Source organism: Vidua chalybeata, chromosome 2 (genome assembly GCF_026979565.1).
Source record: "Vidua chalybeata isolate OUT-0048 chromosome 2, bVidCha1 merged haplotype, whole genome shotgun sequence".
Lineage (NCBI taxonomy): Eukaryota > Metazoa > Chordata > Aves > Passeriformes > Viduidae > Vidua > Vidua chalybeata.
The window spans coordinates 38,348,252-38,373,766 of NC_071531.1; the positions used below are offsets into that span (position 1 = coordinate 38,348,252).

The 25,515-nt window shown below is 37.5% G+C and overlaps 1 protein-coding gene across 7 annotated transcripts in view; it reads left to right on the forward strand.

The window, feature by feature from the left end:
* NALCN (sodium leak channel, non-selective) overlaps positions 1 to 25,515 on the forward strand; it is a 229,627-nt gene that overhangs the window by 177,456 nt on the left and 26,656 nt on the right. For 6 of the 7 annotated variants that reach the window (XM_053935243.1, XM_053935245.1, XM_053935246.1 and 3 more), the window contains 9 exons: positions 8,656 to 8,729; positions 17,855 to 17,956; positions 18,392 to 18,461; positions 19,673 to 19,764; positions 19,926 to 20,048; positions 22,455 to 22,511; positions 22,891 to 23,011; positions 23,113 to 23,244; positions 24,929 to 25,096. In XM_053935243.1, the coding sequence (XP_053791218.1) occupies positions 8,656 to 8,729; positions 17,855 to 17,956; positions 18,392 to 18,461; positions 19,673 to 19,764; positions 19,926 to 20,048; positions 22,455 to 22,511; positions 22,891 to 23,011; positions 23,113 to 23,244; positions 24,929 to 25,096 (939 nt within the window). The remainder of the gene's footprint in view (positions 1 to 8,655; positions 8,730 to 17,854; positions 17,957 to 18,391; positions 18,462 to 19,672; positions 19,765 to 19,925; positions 20,049 to 22,454; positions 22,512 to 22,890; positions 23,012 to 23,112; positions 23,245 to 24,928; positions 25,097 to 25,515) is intronic. The other variant, XM_053935244.1, reaches the window with a different exon arrangement.

Genomic DNA, 25,515 nt, shown 5'->3' on the forward strand with positions numbered 1-25,515 from the left:
TAATTTGAAAGAATAATTTTATGACATTAATTTTGAATATAGCAGAAACTAATAAAGTGTAATTGCACGTGTTCCAAATAGAAAAGATTATTTCTTTTTAAATACTACTAAATACTACATTTTTTCTGAAGCAAATATTGCAGAATTTCATACATATCAACAAAAATCATTCAAACTTTTTCTTCATTTTCTTAATTTGTCTGAATTGAATTCTGTCCTACAATTTCGGTTTCCATATACCACTTGTTAATTAAACACAGCCAAGAGCTTCAAGTCTTACCTATTTATGTCATTCACAAGATAATGCCAAAATCTATCTTGTTATGACATTCAGAAAAGTCATTAAAACAATGTACCTGCTGGCATAATACTGGCTTATGGATCCAATATTTTCTTGCTCATTACAGTCATGATTTTCAAAGATGATTTTTGTGCCATATCTGTTCTCATCAGTTCTTTCTAATGAAGTTAATATACATAAATACAGTGATGTATTTCAGGTTTACTGAAAATCAGCTGACTTCTTTGACTCTTTTGCATTTTAAAGATTTTCTTGTTTTCATATAAAATGGGTATATAAAAATGTCCCTGTGTCTAAAAAACCAATTTATAGATTTCTTCCTCATTAAGCATTTTACCAAATACACATTTGAGCTGGTGATATTTTACTTCTCTGACCATGTTTGCCTTCAGAGTGGAGAAGACACAACTGCAATAGTAGCAAGACTGTTCTGTTGTGGTCTGTCTCTGACTTCCGATGATTTTAATTGCTCTGTCACTCTTGTCTCTGCATAGTATGTTCAAAAGTCTGCCTGAAAAAATGTCAGTTTTCAAGTGCATTTTGAGAGAAAGGAGGCCAGGGACAGGATACTTTGCCATTTTCAAAAAGAGCCATAATTCAGGACTTCCTTCTGGCATTTGCTTTCTACTTCATCAGTTTTACACTAAAATATTTCAAGGGTTTGATACAAAGGCTGTGGAGATGTATTAAAATACAATTATAAGATCATACTTCTCTTTTTTTGCTTTAATCAAACAAAATACAAACATGAAAAAAGTTTTAGTGTAATTGTACTTTAACAAAGAGCACACATTAGTTTGGTGTGGAGAAAAGGGAAAATGAGGGATTGAGTTACAGGAAGGCCCTTCTGTTTGAACCTTCTACATTACTTTTTCCTGCTTCTACCAAAGAATCCAAATCTCTGTCTCCAGGCCCTTCAGTCTCCTCCATCCACTCACAGGACTCATTCACAGGAACTGATTAACAATAGTGATGATCACTTCTTTCTAGGGAAGGCAAGTACATGTGCTTATACAACCAGAAGCAATCGGTTTCCTTACCTCTCCCTTGAAACTCCCTGTCCATATCTCCCATTCCCAGTCCAACCCAGCCTGACAGTCCCATCTTCCCTAGAGCTTCAAGATCCCCAGCTCAAAGTGTGGAGGGGAGCCTTCTCCTCCAGCACTGTACACCCAGCCAAATGTATAAAAACCCCACATCAGCTTGGCCTGGAGTCCTTAGTTCCACCTGCTGTTGGCTGCCATGAGTAATCTACCCTGTGCTCTTTATCAACTCTTTACAGGGTCTCCCTGACCCCTGCACTGAGTATATAGAAAACAAAAGGAATCAAACTTGTCCAAGGCTGCACTTGCCAAAATGATCAGAGCGATTGCCTCTCCTATAAGAACAAGCTGAAAGAGGGTTTTTCGGCCTGGAGAAAGAAACTTCTGGGGAAACTTTATAGCAGCCTTTCAGTAGTTGAAGGGGACTTATAGTATGAGGACAGACATTTTTTACAAGGGGTTGTAGCAATAGGACAAGGGGTAATGGTTTTAAACTAAACAAGGGTAGAGTCAGGCTAGATATAAGGAAAAATTTTTTATGATGGCAGTGGTAAAACAGCGAAACAATTTGCCCAGCAAGATGGTGAGTTCTCCATTCCTGAAAACATTCACTTTCAGGTTGGATGGGGCTCTAGGCAATCTGATCTAGTTGAAAATCTAGCTGAAGATGTTCCGGCACATTGCAGGGGGATTTAACTAGATGGTCTTTCAAGGTCCCTTCCAACCCAAACCATTCTATATTTTTACCAAAAAATGTACCCATTAAACCTATGAAAGTTTAAAACTCAGGTATACCAAAGGGCAAAAAAACCGAACCATGTTACTATAAGGCATAAAAGAGAGGGATCCTTCTCCTTCCCTGGAGCTGCTCCTCCATGTGTCTGAGATGGACTATCCCCCTTTTAGGTCTTCGGAGATTTTATGAGTGCTAATATTAGCCTTGTCCACATTTTCAGACCTAATTAAAAAAAGTTCTTGGTTATGAAAAGATGTGTAGATTTTCCAGACCAGTAGTCAGCTAATTAGAAGAATTTTACCTTCCTTAAGGGAGAGGCAGCAATCAAGGGCTACAAAATGAATCAAGGCTGTTTCAGGTCAATGACTCCCAGGAGTTAAGGAGATTATGCCCACTTCTCATTCTAGACATCTGATCCAAAGGGACAGTCTTTGAGTTCTTGGGACACTTATCTAGTGCTTGACTACTTTCTTGACTGTGTAGTGAGCCTGTGTCTTACATAGGACAACCTCACAAAGGGCCAGATTTTCAAAGTCCAAATGAAAATACTTAGTTCTACTTTGACAGAGGGAAAAAAATTTGTGAACATTTTCTAAGGTATCTACCAAAAACTTGCAGTCTGGCCTTCCATCACTTTTCATATGACTTTGGTCATGCTCATTTTGAAAGGGTCCAGTCTCTTCAAACCAAAGATGCATAATGCTGTTGAACAAATATTTGCATTTGAAAAGCTACACAGCAAATTCCTGTGGGCCAGGAATATCCTATGTTTTATGGAATGCTCAAGCTTTTAACAGATTCTTCCCAAATATTTCCTTGCTCTTTCATAAAAATTATTCTGATACATTGCTTATTGTACCAACTCTTCGTATTTTCCCTAGAAGCTGTACTTTTTAAAATAACAATATAGTACCTAACAACCTGCTCATTCTGCAAGTCTACATTGTATTAGCATACAACAATTTCCAAATGAAAACAGAAGCTTTGGATGATTTTTTTCCCTTCCTTGGAATTCCTGGCATGGCACAGCAGACTATTCCCATATGGTCCTGCAGTTGCCTGTAAGAGCATTATTAACAGCACTAGGCCAAAACTCTTTATTTTCATATAAAACTTAAGAAATTACCCTATGGAAATGCACTGCATGCTCTGTGGTTTTGTTTTTTTTACTTTCAAGCAAACATTTCAGATATTCATATTTCATGATTTATTTATGACCTTGTGTCACTTTGCATTCCCGAACAACTACCAACACTTGTCTCTTCTGCCAGCTTTGAAGCAATCTGATACAAAAATCGTACACTACATCACCACAGATGTTACCTCTTGATAGAATACAATTCTTGATTAAATTCAAGTTGAAAATAACTACTTTATGTAGCATTTGCTGAGGTCTGGGCACTAAAAACACATTGCTAGAGAAACACATCCAACGCAAATATACAGCATTTCTCAAAACATAAAACCATTCAGTTATGTCTTAGCTGGTGTAAATTGGCAAACATCCCCCTGAAGGCAGCACTGCTGTGCCAGTACATCTAGTATGTAGAACTGGTCCACAGTCATTTCCTGACACTTCACAAAGGTATTTTCTTGTGTTGCTTTGCTTTTGATCTTATGCCAAGGATTTTCTTCTTCCAGGATAGAAAGCCTGGATTTTTGAAATACACTACTAAATAAACATTGTTATTGAAAGTGTCTGCAGTACCTTTTCAAAGCAGCGGGTGGCACTTGCAGAGCAACAATGTTCAGTGATTTAGCTTATTTTACAATGGTTGCTTTCTCCTTGTCGACAAATGGGATTTCATGGGATGTAGCATTTAGACCAAGTTCACTCTGATTGAACTGAATTATTTTGTCTGCCTAAAGTCTGTCCTGCCAACAGCAGCAAAGGTTGTGAACACTTGTGGAAGAGAAGCACTACCTGCAGATTTTGTAATTCTGTGGTCATGTCTGTGTAAATAAGCTCAAAGAAATGTGAGAACCAAGACACAAGCTTTATTAATGGTTTAGCAGCAGCACATGATATCCATCTAAAACCTTTTCATTCAGGAAATAGTATTGGGAATTTGCTGACCTGCCACAGCAGGTCCTTGCAGTTTAAAGTGCAAGAGTTCTTTAAAGCGTGTTGCTGAAAACATATTTTAGAGTAATCAGATGCTGTTAGGTGATTTCAAGACAGTGTCATATGCTAAAAAAATAATGTTCTTTAGCAGAAAGCTATATGGCACTATAGTTTCTGCATGAAGTGTACTTTTAGGTGGTAGAGAGAAGTAAATAAATAAATAAAGGCTAATAAAGATACACTGAGGGTGTCCTCACTGTGCAGCACAATCTGTAATAAAAAAACCCAGCAGGCTAGACAGATACACCCTAAAATAACCTCAGGAGAGTGTACTGTACTTACTTAATTTCACATTGTCTGATTGAGTAATGTCTTTTGTATGTCAACACTGTTTATAATTTCCTCTGCAACATTCCAGAACTCGGCAGGTATCACAAGTTTTAATTGCCAGCCTCATTCTACACCAGCATGAGGCATCTAGACATTATTAAACAAAATACTGATCATTACCCCCATTTTCTGTTTGTACAGTCCCATTGCATTTGCCTGGTGTGCTATGCAAATTTGGAAAATTAAATGGGAAGTAGTTTAGTTCATTTACCTAATATAGAAATAAGGATGCATATTTTAAAAATCTATAGTAATGTTTGATTTTCTTCAGCATGCATATTGGCATATGTATGTTGCTATTTGACTACTGACTCCTTTGAATATGAGAAATAGATCAATTGTGCCTATCTAAAAGTATTTTCTTGTATTGCTTCTTCTGGATATTTTTAACTCAAGATAAATTCACCAGTGTTCTGCTGAAGGAATGGCTCCTGATTCCTTCAGAAAGAGAAAAGAGGATCATTGTCTTCAAAAGTCATAATTCTTGGAAGTGCCTAGGTTGTTTTGTGAATTCCATTTTGGACCACTGAGACCTCTAGGCACCAAACTCTAGGATCTTATATATGCCTATGTATTCCTAGATTAAAGAATGGATACCTAACTCCAATCTAAATTCCATCACAGTCCAGACACAGACGTGATTGTTAAAAAACCTTCAAAACTTCACCTAAGCTGCAGTCCATTGGGTGTGCTTAGGCCAAGGTCAGTGCCCAAGGATGTCCTGTCTCATCTGCAAGTTTCACAGCTAGTCGTGAAAAAATGTGAAGGAAAAGTAAATGCACTCTGCACAAATAATGTGACGCAACACCTTGTTCTCATACCTTTCTCCATTCCTGTGACTTCTTTAGGCATGGAGGGGAAGCCATATGAGGAGCAGCTGGGGTCACTTGATCTCTTCTTCCTGGAGAAGAAGAGAGTGAGAGGAAACCTTATCACAGTCTACAACTTCCTCATGATGGGAAGAGGAGGGGCAGGCACTGATTTCTTCTCTGTGGTGACCAGTGACGGAATCAGAAGGAATGGCCTTAAGTTGTGTCAGGAGAAGTTTAGGTTGGATATTAGAAAAAGGTTCTTCACCCAGAGGATGGTTGGGCTCGGGAACAGGCTCCCCAGGGCAGTGGGGAGCACCAGCACCAGCCTGACAGAACTCAAGAAGTGTTAGGACAATGCTCTCAGGCACATGGTGTGACCCTTCAGGTGTCCTGTGCAGGGACAGGAGTTGGACTTCATGATCCTTTGGGTTCCTTCCAACTCAGCATGTTCCGTGATTCTGTAATTATATTATATATTTGTTCAAGCATCACTAAATAAAATTCATGAACAGCTTTGAAAATGCGGAGGGTCCAGTCTTTTCTCTCCCATCTCAGTGGCTCCAGACATGCACTCCTTCCTACAGCTTCCCTTCACCTCTCTGGCTGATGCACCTCTGGCTGTGTGACAGCCAAATATCATAGTACAGCACTGCTCTTGCGTATCACCAGCAGACAACTACGGTGTTCATTGAAGGCATCAAGCACAGGGGGCCAAACCATTTCCTGGTGGGGTGGCATAGGGATTTAGCAGTGGTTTTATGCAGAACATACACCACTGTCAGCTTTGTTAGTCTTGCTGCCTAGATCGAGGGTTCAGCAGTCCCTGGTAAGCAGTCCTTGTCCTAGACCTGCCAGCATTTCTTTAGACCATCTTCTTCTTGCTGGCACTAGGTAGTTTAACATTAGACTTGTGGAAGCACTAAGTGGCTGCTCAACATCCTTTTGGAGTCTTTAGAAATACACAGACTCCTCATTCCTGCTTTCCCAGGGCATGTTCCCTTGTTGATGACCTGGGTGAATTTCCTTGTTTGGGCCACAACCTTTAAGGCCAAGGTGTTCTGTCACCTAATTTAAAAATTGGAAAGAAGTGGTCTATGACAGATAAGGAGCTGTAGAAAATTTCAGGAAAAATGTATATGACTCAGATTTTTTTTACTGAAATCAGATGGGCAAAAAATAGAAAAATGGTAGGAAATTAATGCTTCCTATATTTGAAATCTTTTCAATTTCTAAGATGCCAACAGGAATTGTTGCTAGAAATAAATGGACAAAACACATTACTAGGTAGCATGCTTTTTTTCTCTGATGTTTCATGTAGTTGCAATTATTCTAAAGTATTTATTTATAACAGGAAAAAAGAACTGAGATAAAACTTCTGGTTTTCCACCCTCATTATTCCCATAAGTTTGGACTCTAATAAAGTACAGTGCTGATAAATTCACCAAACCTGCGTCAAGAAACTGCACGAGTTAAAACCTACACAAATGTGTTTCAATATATGACATATTTATACCTAGGGAATATTTATTATAATGGTGTATTACTTGCTTGTCTGACCATCCAGGAGCCCCTTCAGCAGTTACTCTTGCATCACCTGAGCAGGTGCCAAGTCGCCTCCCCAGCTACACACCCCAAACTCACACAGTCCCACCAGGTTTCCTCACCAGCTCAACCCCAGGTTTCCCAAAGCAGAGTGCCAGACATCCCGATCCTTAAAATTATTTAATCTTGGTACAACAACTGAATAACAAAATAGCACCTTGAGCTGGGTGCCTTGAAGGAGAGACCCCCAAGCAGAGGCACCCTGGACATTTATACCCTAAACAAGCAAAAGTCTGGGGTCATCAGCTCCTGCCATGTCTTTGTGGCCTTTGTTAAGCAAAGGGTCATCAGTTCATGGCCTCTTGCCTTGGGCTCAGGCTCCTGCAGCCCTAGAGCTTAACCTGCAGCTCACACTGCAGCTGCACACCCAGCTACCTGCACTGGATATATTACACAATAGGTATATCTCATACTAGGATTTTCAGTTTATTTTTATGTTTACCATATCCAGGCAATGGAAATTTTTCTTGTTTATATTCAAATATTCAACAAGTTTATTACTCTTTCTGTAATCTTAACTGAAATTCCAATACCTTATTTTCCGAACTACATTCTGAAGTGTTGCATACCTCATTTCCATTTTCAAGTTGCTGGCTAAGGAACCCACAGATTCTCAAAGTAGAGTGTTTTCAAATCATCTATGTTATTACTTCTACAGGCTGTACAGAGAAGTGATGAGACATGAGAAAGGTTAAAGGGGCCACACTTGTAAATGCAAGGGGTAGGAAAGAGATTGTATCTTGCTGTAACAGTTGTGCTTTAAAAAGCAGAATCCATTTTATTAAGTACAGCCAGTGTAATTAACAAGTTTTTAAGGAGTTTTCTAAGCTTCTGTTTATCTACAAAGATCTTCTGTGACTCAGAGTCAATATGAGTCTTCAGAGAAGTTCTGGCAAAATTATTTGTCAAACAACTGGATTTGAGCTAGTGTTTTAGAAAATTTAAAGAACATGTAAAGAAATGTGCTTAAAGATTCCATTTCAGATTGAACAAAACCAGGACACAGATTGCTAAGAGTTTCCAAATCTCTCTCGACCATTTTCTTCAAGATAATGATCTCCAAACAGTTGACAGATTTAAGTCTTACAATGTGCCAGAGGCTTTCTGTTCATCACAGGTGCAATTCCTGAGCTAAATTCTTCAGCTGTGGTTTGCTCCTTGATTTGCCACGTTTGTTAATCACTTGCTTGTTTTTTCATTTATCTTAGTCCTTTCATTTCCCATTCAGGAACTCCTCTTCACAAGAAGATTCCTGAAACACTGTTCATGACCAGAGGCAAACATAAGCATTTTTTGCTCAACACATTTTTTCTCTGCATCTGTGGGGGAAAAAAAAGACATTGAAATGATACATCTGAACTTTGTTTGCTGGCTCATTTATACAAGCAAGGCATCTCCAGAGTATGATCCAGTCTAGTCAAAATCCAAAGTGGAGAAGGAGTAGCAAAACAGTGTGATTTGGCCAATTGGAGAAGAAATGTGTAATAAAGCAAATTTGTGCTAGCCAGCAAAACTATCTACTTCTTTCTACACAGAACTACCTAACGATTGGGATTGGAAGGCCAAAAGATGTGCATAAGCATTTTGATTGTTTTCCACCGTCCTTTTTATGCACCCAGCATCATAATATTTAATTGGTCTGTTACATATACAAGTTATATTTTAAGACAATTAAAAATTATGCTGTCTTTTTCTTAATTTTATAGCTCCGTAAATCTGTTTTCAGCATCAGAGCAAGAAACCTTCTGGAAAAAGAGACAGCAATCAATAAAATTCTAAGGTAAGAGTCAGATGTGATTTGATAATGTTTTGACTGTCATCTGATTTTGCACAACCTTCTTTATTACTAGTGCTACTGGTTGTATAATATTCATAATAGTGTATCCCTTTGTAGTACATCTATCGCCTTCGTTAGCAAAGATGAATTGCTCTTTGGATATTTTGTATGCTTGAACAGCAAAAAGACAGGGATTGTACTTCTTCAGTATATGTTTCAATTGTATCATGCAGTAAAATCATGTTTCAGCTCTTTTCAGTTCTTCCTTCTAAATGAACCGTGTCTGTTCCTAAGGGGTGTTATTTTGCCTAAAGAATTCTAGTCTGGTTTTTGCAAATATCTGCACATAAATGTTTGCAGGGATTGTGCACTAGAAAGCATGGACTACAGCTAGTCATATTCCAAGTACCAAATGGACAATGAAGAAGATTTCAGAACCATGATTTCTTTCTGTAGAAAGATTTTGTGAATGTTTTAATAATGATCATTCCTTTTGGTCTTCCATATCAAGTAACTACTCAGCAATGTAAGTGAATAATGCCAGCCTAAGTCTCCAAGACCCATTTCTGAAGTTATCATTTAGGTAACTCCATGCTGCAGTTTTTCATGCCACTCTTGGTTTTACATTAGAATGACTATTCTCAACATAAGGTGCATTAATAATGAAAACAATTTATAGGTCACAGTTTTTGCATTTATGTTTACATTTTGTCAGTGAGAGGTCCCAGGTAAATACACAGTATTAACAGGAATCCTGATCTAAAAAGTACAGATTAAGTACGGCAATGTTTTATGAGGAGCAGTGAACTAGGGGTTCTGTGTGATTTCTGAATTATGAAGTTTCTTGAGAAGTTTTGCAGCTCTGGTTCTGTTTAATGCTCTATAATAATACAGCACAGGAGAACTGTAGAAATTAACTTGAAACTTTTTCTGTCTTTAAACCCATATAATGACAACATAAACAATTACTAATTCAAATGAATACTCATTGTAAAAATATTATTGATAAATGTAAATGCAATACCATAAGTATTCAATCTTAACAAAATTTAGTGCACTATTTGTAAGCATTTCTTTCACTTGTGTGCCTTGATTTTACAGGAATTACTTTACAGATAGATTAGGCAAAATACTTCTAAAAATACAGGTTTAGATACAGGCATCCTGACAGTGTTTCAGTAAAACATTTGTAATGAAATTCTATGTTTTTATATGAGAACTGTGAAATGTTATTGACACCTCCAGGGTTCCACAAATGTCAGTTTGTTTGGTGTATTTCATATACTATACTGCAGAGGAAAAACATAGACAAAAGAAAAAACCCTACTTTTATATATTCAATTTCTTTTCTTAATCCCTGATATCATCCATTCTTTCTTAGGAGAAAAAAAATCAATTCTGGAAATTGAAATTCAGATTTTTCCCATCAGCATGGAACTTCCTCCTTTTCAGGAGAAGTCTGAAATAGTGGGAGGAGAATCTGAGCAAACCATTGTTTGGACTTACTAAGTTCTCAGAGATACAAGGACAGAACCAGAAAGCAGTCCTGCCAGTTTCAATCCTGCTGAATTCCACTTAGTCCTTCAGATCATGGCTTCTGCCAAAGTCTTGTATGTAAAAAAACTTCTTATCAATTCACCTGAATTCCTCTGAAGTTTCAGAGGCAGAAGAATAAAGTTTTCATTTACTAATTTACTATTTTATTTTTAGTTATCTATTTACTCTGATCATTTAATCTACATTTACTGAGCTTTCCAATCTATTTCCTGCATCATCAGCAATAAACTTTGAGGAGCACAAAGAAAAGGAGGGAACTTCCATCAAGTAAGAAAAACATGGGTTACATGTCCTCTAATGCTTTCTTGGGCTGCTTGTAAGTAATTTACAAAGAGTCTTACAAAGAGTCTTCTCTCTCCTGAGAAAAAGAACAAATACTGTTTCTTGTTCCTTGTTATTAACTCAAAATTATTAAATAAGCTCTGATCTAATGGCACTTGCAATGCATCTGTTCCAGCATAGGAAGATTGTGTTCATGGCATATCTGGTAGGCAAACTGATAGAGATTGCCAGTGATGGGCTGACTGGTCCTGAGCACTGCCAGTGTTTCCATGTTAATGACAGTGACAGCACTGTTGATGCAAGGGAATTCTACAAACAGGAAAAGAAGTGATAAGACTTACAGCTGAAACTTATGATTCGGTTTAAATAACACAGGAAAATTCAAACTCTCAACACATGAGAGATTCTAGTTCTTATTTTTGCTTTAGTTATAAATGCTGTAAACCCTTTCATGAAATTGGATGACTCTCAGCTATTCAGAGTATCTGACAAAAGAAGAAATGGCATTTATGCCAAGAACAATAAGAGATAGCTCAGAATATCCCTTCTAAAAAGATTGCTTCCAGCAAAATCTTCATTTTTGTCTACCTGAATTATGAAGCATTTTTCCAAAGTAATACCTCTATATAGTAAAGCTGCCCATGGGCAACTTCAACTTAATAAAATTGCTGTGCTGAAAGGGAATTTTAAGTCTATTCCAGCCTAAGTCCACCTCTGACCTTCCCCCCTCTACTTTTTAAACATTGCCAAATTATTTTTTAATCAAATTGTGAATGTTTCAGTATAACCAACTATAGAAGGACCATGTATTACACATAAGTACTTTCCTGTCTCTCTTGCGCATCCTTCTCTACCCAAACTTTTCCCCTTTTATATGCTGAGCTGCAGTTTGACATCTTCTTTCCCAAGATGAGGAAGAAGGACATCAGTAGCACTTGACCACCAAGAGAGATGGTTCATGCACGCAGTCCTAGGTGTCTCACCTGCTCAGCTGCTGTTACATTATGCAGGAAATCTGCTGTCTTGGGTATCTTTGTTTTCCTGCAGCTTTCTTGCTGCACCTCCAGGGAAGCATCTCATTTCTGAGCATCCTTGTTTAGAAACCAATCTTCACCTTGCCTCCTTGAGGTCTTTGTGGAATTAGGTATGGGAACCAAGTCAAGGATGTAGCAACTACTGTCCTGATACTTTTACTCTGATCAGTGCTTTGCATCACCTTTGCCAGTGGCAGACCATGAAGGCTTAACTCTTCACATAAATCCATTCTGAGGTGGGGACTTCAACCTTGAAAAATGAAATAAAGTACAAGTCAGAGACCTTTAGAACAACTTTTTCGAAACAAGATCCATTTTAATAGTGCCTCTGAATTGCAAACAGCTCCATTCCTTTCTGAAAATTACAGTGCATTTCCCTCAGCAGCAATAACCACTTCTAGCAAATTTACTTTCTCCTGCATATCTTCAGTGCTTCATACTTTTCTCTCACTCTGTGTTGATGCAAGCACTGCTTTTCCTCTTAAAAGCAAGTTTTGTGCCTGTAATTCTCCTGACCCTCATTCCTTGCTCGATCGTTATCTAAGAATGGGGTCTAGTCCTTTATTAGTCCCACTGGCTTTCTGAAGTAGAGAGAGTAGAGCAGGCCCAGTCAAAATGTATACACATATAAATCAGTTTGTTCTCTGCAGTGCTGAGGATAAGTTGTAAACAGCACAGAATGGTGGGGAAAATGAGTAAATTAAAAGTAATCTCACATAGTATAAAACATAATCAAAGTGTCAGTAGTGCAAAACCTGATTCTGGTGTGCATTAAACCATGCTTCACAGAATCAGAGAATGGTTGAGATTGGAAGGGACCTCTGGAAGTCATCTGGTCCAACTTTCCTGCTCAAGCAGGACCACCCAGAACAAGTTGCCCAGAAGTATATCCAGACACCTTTTGAATATCTCCAGGGAAGGAGACTCTACAATGTATATAAAACATTCATATAGTGACAGTTTGGAAAACTTTTTTTTTTTTTCAAATAGGCAGCGTTTTATTTGCTTTTCATTACAGCTGAGGCTATAGTCAACTGATGCTAGGGGTGTGCGATAAGATTTTCTCTGTTCTAGACAAGATTTGTCTGATGTGTTTCCTGGTCCTGAGGGAGTAACATAACTCATACTTAAGTGGAACATTCCATTTCATAAACAACTTACTGGAAGAAGAGCATTTATCTTTAACTGAGAATGCTGGGGGAGGGAGGTACATCGGGAAGGGAGAAAGGGAAGAAAGAATTCAGTATCCTATCTCTAAATAAAATCTCCCTGAACACTAATACAGAGAATGAGCAAAGATCTTTTCCAAAGTAAATGATTCTATGATTCTATGTTCCTAGAAGATATACCTTTGGTATCCTTTATTAGAAATTTGCCATTGTTTAGTAACTGACTTGTATTAGTTGGTCCTGACTTGCAACAAATTTCTTGGCTTATATTTTGTTTTCCATCTTAAGAATATGATTTTTTTTTCTTCATGACTTTGAGGTTTTGACCCCATGCATTTCTCAGAACAAATATTCCAGGTAAGTTCCATTGATGATTTTTGTTATCTATGCAAAATCCAGACTTAGTCACCACCTTCCTAAATCTCTACAAGTATACAACATCACTGAATTTCACCTGCCTGATGCAAAGACAAGCAAAAAGAAATACTGGAATGCACATATCCATTGGAAAGAAGTTACTCTGTTTCATGGGGCTTGTGCCAAATGAACACCATGTTATGGATTACTGCAAAGCACAGTTGTGAAGCCAAATTTTTGGGCTATGGGATCTCCAACACTGCAGGTATGGAATTGATCCATTTTGAGAGAGGTGGTAGACTGGATAGCCACTTGAGGTTTCTTCTGCATTGCTTTTATTGATTCTTCTACAGCCCAATAAAAATTGTTATTATATAAACATCTGTGAGAAGAGAAGCTGAAACAGCAAAGCAAGAATGATAATCACAATAAAAATTGGTAAATGAAAGAAAGTCTCCTACTGTAGCTCAATTGCCTGAGCAGTCACTAAAGAAAATAAGTGACTATTTGATTTTTTGCTTTAGAGACATAAGGAAGGAAACAAGAAAAAACATGGAAAAGAAAAAAAACCTGACTTATCCATTGTATTTCACCAGCCAGATTCAAATTTTATTAGAAAATAGTATATTTTTCCCACAAAGAACAGTTGAGTAGATGTGGTGAAAATGTGCATTGTGCTGGCTGTTCAAAAAGTACCTTATTAAATTAAATTTATAAATGAAAGAAAGAAACACTACAACGCCTCTCAGGTGGATTCCCCATGAATCTTAGGCTGCTACATTTAACCATACATTCCAAGTTCTATGGAATTATAATGTGAGCACAGAAAGATTTAGTAAGGATAGAGAGTCCTAGAGGGTGAAAACAGTGCTGAATGATGCTGGTAACTGCACTGAAGTGCACCACACTACTAAGGCTTCAGTGTGAGCATGTTTCCTGGAGAACAACAAAAGTACATAGTAATAGATGCAGTTGCTACAATTACTACATAAATACTCACACATTAAAATACAGAAAAAAAACCCCAAAACAGTGTTATACTGGAATGCAAGATGAGTGAGCACTTGTTGCAGAAAGAATGCCTGACTAAAAAATGGAAGCATGAGCCACATGCTTACCCTCTGCAAGAGACCTCAGAATATTCATGAAAGGTATAGTATTTTGAATTATTGATCAAAACCTTTAACATTTTACATTTGGTCAAAGAATACTACTTGAACACTGTTCATGACTTATTTTTCAGGAATTCTAAAGCATGAAATAGTTTGAAGGACTTCAAAAATGTGGACCTTCTAATTGGTTGCAGGTAATACAAACTAGGTGGCACAAACTACATGGTATCCCAATATTGTCTTGTTCTGTGTGATCTTCACCTGGCTTTCTGGTTACCTAAGGAATTGCATTTTCTCTTTTGGGATATTTTATTACATTTGCACTTTTCAAGGCAAATTTGGAGCAAATTTGCAGCTGCTGAACTATGTTCAGAGTTCTGCAAGGTGAGTACAAAGTCCAGAAGCTTGATATATTTCTTGTCTCTTCTTCCTTGTTTTATACCTTTTGTCTTCCTCTGCAAGTGAAAATAAACCTATCTAATATTTCAGAGAGGTGGTATAGGAAGATGAAAAGGGCAATTTTAGATAAAAAGGGTAATTTTGCTTCTGTTGCTTGAAGAAAGGTCAAGAGGTTCTGACCAGCTACAGTTACATAAAAATGTATCAAGGCAAGAAAACTGTTTTTTTAAAATTCCAATCTTCAAACCACATAGGACTGAATTTTTGACACTGTGGCACATTGATTGTGCCTGGTGTGGAATTCAACTCCAGGTAGCCAAATCTGCCTGTGAGCTAAGGGATGAACTCTACTATCTAGTTGACAGAGGTCTAATCATTAAAGGTAATGGAGCCCAGTAAGATCTTTAGCTGACTGCTTTGTCTTTAGATGCCCACATTATGGTTACTTTAATACCTTCCAAACATCATCAATTAAATTAATTGACCAAGCATTCAATGAAGTTGTTCACATATGGACATATATAGTAATGTGTGAGATTCCAGAGGATGTCCAAAACATCCTGTGGAAGATGGCAGGTAATACACCAATTTTTAGGGGTATTGTACCCTACTGTAGCAGCAGCTGGAAGCAAAGCAAAGTACTCCAAGGCATGGCAGGTGATTCTGGCCACCTCTGTACAGCAAATTTAATTGGGTCCTGCATCTCCATTGGCTATGAGTTGGCTAAAAGCCTGGACAGGTGGCTCACAGGCAGGCACTGAGAGGAAGCACATACATATACGTGTCTACAGTGAGAACACAAACCCCATTGCAGACTTTAAAACTGGCAACTCTGCAATTCTGAAAAATTCACAGCACCTGCCATCTTTTACAAAAGTCCCCAAAGATCTGCAACTCTTGGTGTCTAAGCAGCTGAAAAATATCCAGATTCTGAGTCAAAAGGATAACTAAGCCTGGCTCTTACTAAGAGTTCATACAAGGAAGATTAATTCCCAAGGCAGTAATTCCCATTAAGTGGAAAACACCAGGAGAGAGACTGTCAAAAGTAGACAAGGACTTTTCAGCTAATCTTCTTCTCTGGAAATGCATAAATGTTTCTTTGCAATTACTTGATAAAAATTTCTGATCTCTGTTCTAAACAACTAGTATTTCATTATTTCTCTGTTGACTTCACAAGAGCTGCAGGGCTTCCAGAGGTATTGAAAATGAGGCAATGGATGTAAAAGCTAAATACAGATTTAGGAATCTAACTTAGAGATCATGAACAATGCAAAGTCTTTCTGCAGGTGTTACTTTTTATGCATGCCACTTCTGCCATAGTATGCCCATAGTATATGGCTTTGTCTATTTCACAGTATTATTACAAATCAAATAAACCATCTTGTTCATTATTCAGGTAAAGAATTTATTGCTTGAGCATTTAAAGCTGTCTTTTATTATGAATACTAAGTGTTTATGTAACTTGGAATTCAATTTGCTACGTAAAAAAATCATGAAAAGTTGATGTACAAGTTACATTTTGATGTCAAGAAAGTAATTTTTAGCTATTAGAAGCAGAGCATAATAATTTATATCTACAGGGGAAAAAAGAGATAAGTTAGCCTCTTTGTCACACCAAGAAGCCTCTATACAGAACTCAGACCCCAGAACTTTTAATTGTCTCTGCTGGGAAAAACTGGATTGTCATTTTAATGGAGTGAGATAGGATGCATTTTTAGGAAATAATTTTTTCCCATTTTATTCAATCAAAAATTGCAAAGGTATTCAAGTATCTCGGTTGTTTTCTGACAGTGTTATGTGGTATCGTCCCCCACAATATAATGCATTAAATCCTTTCGTATTAAAACATTCATGATTTATCTAAGATGAGCTATGTTTTATAAGACATGCAGTAATTTTCTTGTATGTCATGATGCTTTAGTTCATTGTAGTATAACCTAATGCTTTCTATAACAAGTGTAGCACAATGTATTTTTCTAGCATGCTAATCTGATTGGCAGTGGTGGCACTGACAAGCATTCTAAGCTTCACATTTTTGTTCCAGATATCACTTGGGATTCCTACTCATATCATTTATGTGTTTAAATCCAAAAGAAGGAGAAAAAGTGGAGAAGAGTGAAAAACAAAGCCACGGTGGGGAAAAAACATGCCATGGACACCTTTTGCCATCAAGCATGATCATTGAGCTGCCAAGGCATTTATCTAAGCCTTACAGACTGGCAGATAGAATGGTTACGCAAAGGGTGTATCATTTTTTCATCTTTTCAGAAAAAAGATGAGGATTCAGTTCAATAAAAAAGTATGGAATATTACCAGCTGGGTCTTGTGTTTCTCTAAATGATCTCATAACACAAAATGAGCAGTAAGGAGTGCATACTGTAAACTTTAAATTGAACCATTCTGGAAAGGTAAAACATATTTCCAATGTTGAAATTCCATTTCTCAGCCATCAGAGGGATCTCTCTGAGCTCTTTTCGTGGAAATCTCTCTTTTTCATAAATAAATCAATTTCACTGTAGCCATCAAGATAAAGATACGCACGCTCTGTTTAGCTGTGACACACTTACTGGCCAACAAATACTAATTTCTGCCAAAATGTGTAAAATGTGTTTGCCAAAATTAAGCAAAAACCAAAATGAACCATAAGCAAACAAGTGAGAAGACCCACACAACAAAATGCTGCATGTTGACTGCATTCCCAGAGAGCAGATATTTCATATTATGGAATATCAGCAATGTGCAGCTTTTCATTTCATCCTGGATATGGTTCCAGTTATTTTGAACACTCCAAGTTATGTTCTAGATCCTAAGTGTGTATGTGTAGCCCTGAAAGGGACTAAAATTGCTGTTGTACTTTTTTATTCCCTTCTTTATTGCTGAAAAACTGGTTTTACTGTTGGTTAGTGCATTGCTTGATGCCTTTCACTCTTAGCGAAGTTTTGAGGGACCAAAAATTCTACAGCAAACTGAAAAAAAGTCATAGATGATTCTTGCTAAGGCATGGAGAAGGTTCATCAGATGACTGGTTGTATTGCAGAGGGGAGGTCCATTGCTTGGGAAATATTTTCATGGAAAGTCCATTGCTCTTGTATTGTTATTCTCTATTGTTTTTTAAGTACTTGCTCCCCACAAAACCAAGCTGATTTCTCTGAATATGCTACCTCTGAAATGATAATTTATACTGAAAACTATGTCATCATCTTTACATATCTTTATAGGGCCTGCACTAGACAACGCATGCTGAGCGGATCATTTGAGGGGCAGCCAGCAAAGGAAAGGTCAATACTTAGTGTCCAGCATCATATACGACAAGAACGCAGGTAAAAATGGACAGAAAGGATGGTTTCAAAATTCTTAAAATAAAGATGGCAAAGGGAATTAAATTTGAGCAATCCCTAACATGTGAAAAGCCAAAACTCCTTACTTGTACAAAGAACTGAATTCTACATTCTTCATTGTAACCATAATGAAATTCATTGTACTGTATAAATGGAAAAATGCCTTTTTATTTCAAATGTCATTTCCTTTGCCAACTACAAAGCTATCAATTTAAAGATCAGAAGGACAGAAATTGGCTTATGTTAGACCAGATTGAAAACAATTGAAGAGCATATAAGCTTCTGATGTTAGCAAGAGAAAAATGATAAGAATTCAAGATAGTGGGTGGCTAGAGAGAACTGCTTTATAATGGTCACCTTATAAAGGTCAAAATTTCATCTTGAGATGTGTTGTTAAATTGATTATGATTGTTTCAGGTCACTGAGACATGGTTCGAACAGCCAGCGAATCAGCAGAGGAAAATCTCTTGAAACATTGACTCAAGATGTAAGTCCTCATAGAAATGCTGGTTTAAATTTGAGAACATAAGAAATTAGAATATATACTATCAAATAAATGCTTGTGTAAGACTAATTCTATTTATGGACTTGCTTGCAATTTGTCTTTTCAAATCTTGAAAGGAAGTCATAAGACAAATGCTGTAACTGCATTAGAATTATCCTCAAAACAATTGACATGGTTATTTCACTGATAGACTTATGGTTTTGGAACACTTGCTGAGATAGATTCACTGAATCTGTAGACACTGCATCAGGAACACAACAATGCTACCCAGTACACCTTAAAAAGCGTTACTCTGGAACTATACAAATCACTCAGGCTGGGAAAAGAACAGTTCAAAATTTCTGATGGAAGTTTAGCAATATTTTCCAAGCAGCAGAACTGTCAGACAAAGGGACAAAGACTGAAACGAAGAATAGTAATCATGGATTTCACTGTGGTGTAATTTCATGCAGTTAAGTGCGTGTTCATTTCTGCAAATTCATATGATATTTTGTGGATCTCTGCGGCAATGAAATTTCAAGATACAATATTAGTCACCCCATTTCCAAACTATCTCAGTCTTTAAAGGTTACTAAAGCAGATGTGGCTTTGCTTGTAGCTAACGGTAAGGATAACCACCAGCATTACCCCACCAGGGGTGCTTCAAAGACTCACATAACTCAGAATAGTAATGCTGATTGTTCCCTCCACTGCATGAGCTCAGACAGCATCCTGCCTCCCTCCTTCTCTCCTTCCCTCCCTGTCCCTCATCCCTGCACTCAGCAGTCACTACCTGTATGATCTGCATGCCTTGTGGCCTGGCAGCCATGCAGCAGGCTTGAGAAGCTGAAAGGGTATCTAAAGCCTTTTCTTTCCCTGTCTTTGCCCTTAGTAACTTTGATTGTATTCATTCCAGTTCAGAGAGGCTGGCTGGTCTTACAGGACCTCTGTTTTTAAAGTTAAAAGTTAGATTGGATGGAGCCTCAAGCATGAAATTAGAACTGAAATTAACCTTGATGAAAATAAGGAGCCTTTTGCTCCGTAGGTAGAAAACACTGTGCAGTATGCTTGACTGAGTTGATGTGCAGTGCATTTGGAAATAAAGATCTTTCATTTGTATATTTCTATGTAAAATACCATATCTTGCTTTCATCTGAAACATTAAAAAATAACAACCCTTAGACCTCGATTAAAAGGAATAATTTTACTTCTAGCACTCCAACACAGTGAGATACAGAAATGCACAGAGAGAAGACAGTGAGATAAAGATGATCCAAGAAAAAAAGGAACAAGCTGAAATGAAAAGGTATTTAAAAATCAAAAGTCTGAGTGTACATTTTCTGTATTAACTATTCTCTGTATGAAGTTAAAAGTATTAAGAGTTAACATGGAAAAAAGAACAAAGTGTAAGGGATATTTTTGCCAGGGATAATGTGTAACACTTAATAATTTACATTTTTTCAAAAGGAAAGTCCAGGAGGAGGAGCTGCGAGAGAATCACCCGTATTTCGATAAACCCCTTTTCATAGTTGGCCGTGAGCACAGATTCAGGAACTTCTGCCGAGTGGTGGTACGGGCTCGCTTTAATGCGTAAGTTCATTTCATAGCAACATTGGTTCCACGGGTGCTTACCTCCATGTCCTCAGCCAAGCTCTAACTTTCCTTTTCCAAGGAAAACTGCATGTAGTGTGGTCACCACAGAAGCTGGCAGCCAGTGTCTCTGGTGTAGTCTTGCTGTTGGATGAAAAGAAGAAATAAAATGCTGTGCTAGGGCAGACGTGTTTAAGCAGTCCGTGATGTTGAGATGGACAAGAATGTGGGGAAACTGTAGGTGTGAGCTGAGAGGAAAGGCTAATGTTTCCCACTTTTAGACATCTGAGAATCAGCTTGCTATTCTCTTCTTATTCCTCATCATAAGGTAAGAAGTTTTTATACACCAACAGTTACTCATAAAACAGAAAAAGGTGAAGAGAAATTAATTGCACATCTGCTCACCATAAAAAGGGACTCAGAATGGGCTGGGGAGTTGTTCAGCTGTGGGAGATAAAAGGAGAAAAGCTGAAACCGAATGAAAACTGGGAAGACTCAGCAACTAAGCTGTAGGTATATGTGAGTGTGGCAGATAGAAATCCATGTATGAGCAGCTTTGTATAAAATCATCTCACAACTCTTCTTTTAAACCTCTGTCTCTTGCTGGCACCAGGATTTTAAAGGGTTAATGCATGTCACCTTGCATAGAGCTGTGTAAGACAGAAAATAGCTCAAGGCCATGAGCTTGGCACTTAGAAGAACTGGTTTCAGCAGCTGCTTTACCATTGATTTTCTCTGTGCCCTTCAACAAATTACTTCTAGTTAGCATGACAGGATGGTTAGATACTCAGTTTTAACCATACCTATATTCAAGTTTCTGCCACCTTAGTAGAGACATATCCTTGAGCTACATCCCCACTTTTCTATGCAACTGCTAACTTGATTGTGGTGCACTGGTCCTTGAAGCAGTTACAAATTAAAACAGAAAAAACAAAAACACACAAACAGTCAATCAAATCCACTTAGCAAGTATTTGTCAGTGCCTCTTAGGATTGCTAAGTGCCCAATGGTAACAGGATATTTATATTAAAACAGTTTAAATAAAATGTTTGCAATTATAAGAATAAATTGATTGTCTTGAACAGTCTTCTTTTTTTTTTCATTTTCTTAAATCCTCCCTGCTTTATTTGTTGTCCTATCTAGCTTATCAAGTAAGATATTCTAGACATCTTTTTCAAGCTGATAGGATACATATTATCTTCTAATAAAAAAAGGCTGAGGAATGCTGCTATGTACGACGTAGGGAGAAGCATGAGTTTAAGAAGCAAAAGTCAGTGGCTTCAGTGGGAAGGCACCTAATCCAGTATGTTCTCTGTGCTTACTGGTGTAAGGATGAACCTGGCCATGGAAGATGTTTCTCATTCTCCTTGGATGTCTTGTGCATGAAATATCTCTGGTGGTAATTCCTCAAGTCTGTTCAGTCCATTTTTCACTTTAAGCTCAGCAAAGAAGTAACGGCAATTTCACATCCCAATGGCTAGAGCTTTCCAATGAAATATAGGATATGTCAGTGCAGATCCTGTCTTGGCATGATTTCCTATGGGAGCTGGAAGATAAGTAAAAGTGCCTATAACCAGTGGGTCAGGGGAGGCTTCCTGGAAAGTATTTTTGTAGCTTCTCCCACAGCAGTCATTCTGCTTTGTATGAAATTGATAAATAATTGCTGCAGCAGGATCTTAACTCATGTCACCCAGATATGTGCATATTACTTATAGAGTGGTTCTCACACTTTGACTGCCTAATGGCAGGTGGAGCACAGCAATTACATGGGAAAATTCAGATACAGAGGATCTAAAAATATTAATCAGAAAAAGATTAAAGAAGTAATAAAAGACATAGAGCTTGTGGAAGGGTGTGTGTGTGTGTGTGTGTGTGTGTGTGTGTGTTAACTGAGGGTATCATGTGATCACAGAATCATAGAGTGGTTTCAGTTGCAAGGGGCCTTAAAGATCATCTAGTTGTAGCCCCTCTGCCTTGGACAGGGACACCTTTCATTAGGTCAGGTTGCTCAGAGCCTCATCCAGCCATGGTCCAAGAAGATTTGAAGTAATTATAAAGAACATTTTGGTACCTAAAATTCAGTAGCAGGTTATCCCCCTTATTCCAAAGAAAATTAAAATATTAAGTCCTTGTTTATAAAATTAAGACCCAAAAACACCTGTCAGTGCAAAGAATCTTAGAGGAATTACAGGTATGCAATGAGTTAAAGTGATACTAGCTGTGTTGATAATATGAGTGAAATTACATAGAATTAAATGAAACTTATACAGACATTTAAAATACAGACAGGATAAAATGTAGCCTTGATTTTGGACAGAAATTTCTTGGAGTTGATGGATGCATGGTATAATTATAATGTTGACTAAAATAAAATGTAAATGACTGTATCTTTTCTTCTTTTTATAGTTCTAAAACAGATCCTGTTACTGGAGCTGTGAAAAATACCAAATACCATCAGCTTTAGTAAGCACTGCAAAAGTAACTTTGCTTGGTCTCATAAGCCTGCAGTATAAGTGTGTGTACACACATGTGCATGGATGTGTGTAAATGTGCAAGCACATGTGTACGTTTTTGTTTTTTTTTTTAAAAAGGTTTTTCTTACCATGGAGTTGTTTGGGGAGAAGGATGAACAGGAAGATGATTTTTTTAATCAGACTTTTCTTCTTCACATGCATGCAACTTCTCTAGTTTTACTACACATTTCTGAAATACTAAAATCTTTGATACTTCTCAGCTCAATTTATTTTTCTTAGGAAAGCACTTAACTGTAGTGTAGGCACAAAGCAAGCACACAGAGCTCTGGGCATTTCTGTAATGGCATTTCCTTATGTATCATTCACAGTGACTTGCTGGGTTTGGTTACTTACCTGGATTGGGTCATGATCATTGTTACGATATGCTCCTGCATTTCCATGATGTTTGAATCCCCTTTTAGAAGAGTTATGCATGCTCCAACACTCCAGGTACTGTCACTGAATCATTTTACAATTATTGAACCACAGTCACCTTGCTTTTCTCCACTGCCTGTCCCTAAATTATGGTTGTTCTCTGCTTTTGTTTTCAGATTGCTGAATATGTTTTTGTAATATTCATGAGCATTGAGCTTAATCTGAAGATTATGGCAGATGGCTTGTTCTTTACACCAACAGCTGTCATTAGGGACTTTGGAGGAGTTATGGACATCTTTATATATCTTGTAAGTTTTTTATTTATGGAAGGTTTTTGTGGATCCTTAACTCTGATATATTTGGTTATATAAATGGTTAGTAGTGTGAAGAAATTTGTCTCTGTACCCTGATACAAATAGTAATGATACGTGGATGTGATATACACCTGGCAATTTAGTGTGGGGTCATTGTATGGCCCCTTTTAATTCTTTATTTGTTGATATGTTTTAAGTAAAAGATCTGATTTTCCTTCAGAGTAAACTTGAGAACTCTGAGCTCATTTCAGCATTTTTATGCCGAAGAATCTTAAGTTTACCTGTTTCGTAGATATTAATTGCTTCTTCCCGTCTCAACAGTGTTCCTGCTTTACTGAAAGTGCTTCAAAACCATTTACCATTTGACAGAGGGCACATCTTTGTTGCTCATGTTGCTATAGAAGAAAGCAAAGAAACCTATATCCCATATCTATCAGTAGTGCTTCTCAGGAAAAAAAAAATTCTCAACAGTTCTCAAGAGTTTCTGGGGAATCTCTTGCATTCCATTAAAATACAAGAGAAGGGTGTCCATTTCCTCTTCACATATGAAAGTAAACACCATAGAATGTGTCAAAACCAGTGCTCAGTATAATACAGTATGAAATATTTTCTAACTGAAGAAATTACTGAGAAAAATGGCTTTGATGGATTTAGATTAAGTCTTTCAGAGATTAATCCGCTAGGCTGCATAAAATTTGTCACAATCAATTTGTATCAAAGATTCCATTGTTAGCATAAATAAAAATATGCATACTTGTACAAAACTCCTACTGTAATATGCATAATTCCTGTGTGCTTTAGTTTCTTGAAATCTCTCTGAATCCCTCTGCTTGTCTGAAGAAAAAAATTCGGTGGAGTAGTTTGGATATTTCAAATGTGACTGCAGTGATCTTCAAAGACTGTGGCAGAAAGTCAGAAGGACTGTTAAATCTGTTTGTTTTGGTGGGGTGGCTGCCTTTTATCACTTTATTTTTAACAATTTATATCAAGTTTTAAATAATTGGTGAGATCATCTTGATCCTCCAGTTTTTGTGCACTTACTTCTTTGTAATACTCTCACCTCTGTCCCCCTGTGATAACACTGGCTTTTAAAAATAAGAAGCATTTAGGAAACATTAAATCAAGAAAAATTTGTCAGAGGTGGTTCAGGTTACACAACGCAACTATGCTGTTTGAAAACACTTCCAAAACATAACAATTGTGTAATGAAACCACATGGTGACAAAACCACGTATGCCTGTAACAAAGTGGTAGGAAAAAACTGTCAGGAAAACTGTTAACAGACTTTCCAGGTGAGGATTTCTCAGTTCAGCATAGAGTCTCTGAAATGAGAAGGAGGGAGAGAAATAATGCTGCCTGCTTCAAGAATATAGTTTGTGTCCCTGTTTTGAGTCAGCCAAATTGATTTCTCCTTTTGGAACTATTCCATCTAATTAAGCATATAAAATGGATTTTGAGTCAAAGGGCAAGACAAAGACAAGCTGATGCCCATTAGTTAGGACAATAAGCCAGGACATAAGAGATCTAAGCCCTTTTTCTAAATTAGATGCTCTTTTGCCTTATTCTTTCCTTTAATTTTAAGGCAGAGACCTTCACTGACCTTCTGTGCTGTGTCTATGCCAAGTAAGACATTGTAAGGCTGACCCTTCTTTGCCTTCTCCTGTCCTGTCACCTCCAGGTGAGTTTGATATTTCTGTGCTGGATGCCTCAGAACGTCCCTGCCAAATCCGGAGCTCAGCTCTTAATGGTGCTCCGCTGCCTCCGACCCCTTCGAATTTTCAAACTGGTCCCTCAGATGAGGAAGGTGGTGCGAGAGCTGTTTAGTGGCTTCAAGGAAATTTTTTTGGTATGTACCAAGTATTTTTTTTTCTTGTGAAAATATATGAAGGATTAATAAGATAACATTTTGATATAAAATTCACGCTTTCTATTCTTTTCACCATTGTTATCTGTTTACTTTTCATTGTGGTATCACTGCAGATGACCACACAAGAAGCTAAAACTTAGAATATAAGTAACTCATACTGAGTAAAGCTGTTGTAATAATTCTTTAGGGAACTACACTATTTGTTTAGCATCGTTTTAGTCATAATTACATAGGAAGACTACTGAAAAAAAATCTACCCCTTTTTCACTGTTCTGGTTGGTCAGGGAATATGAGAAGTAGTGTATGGAAACTCTGCAAGAACAAAAGTAAACCTGGTTTCTGAGCTGCAGGTCTCTACCTTCAAGCTTTTTGAGAGGCAGCCAAAAACAATACCACTG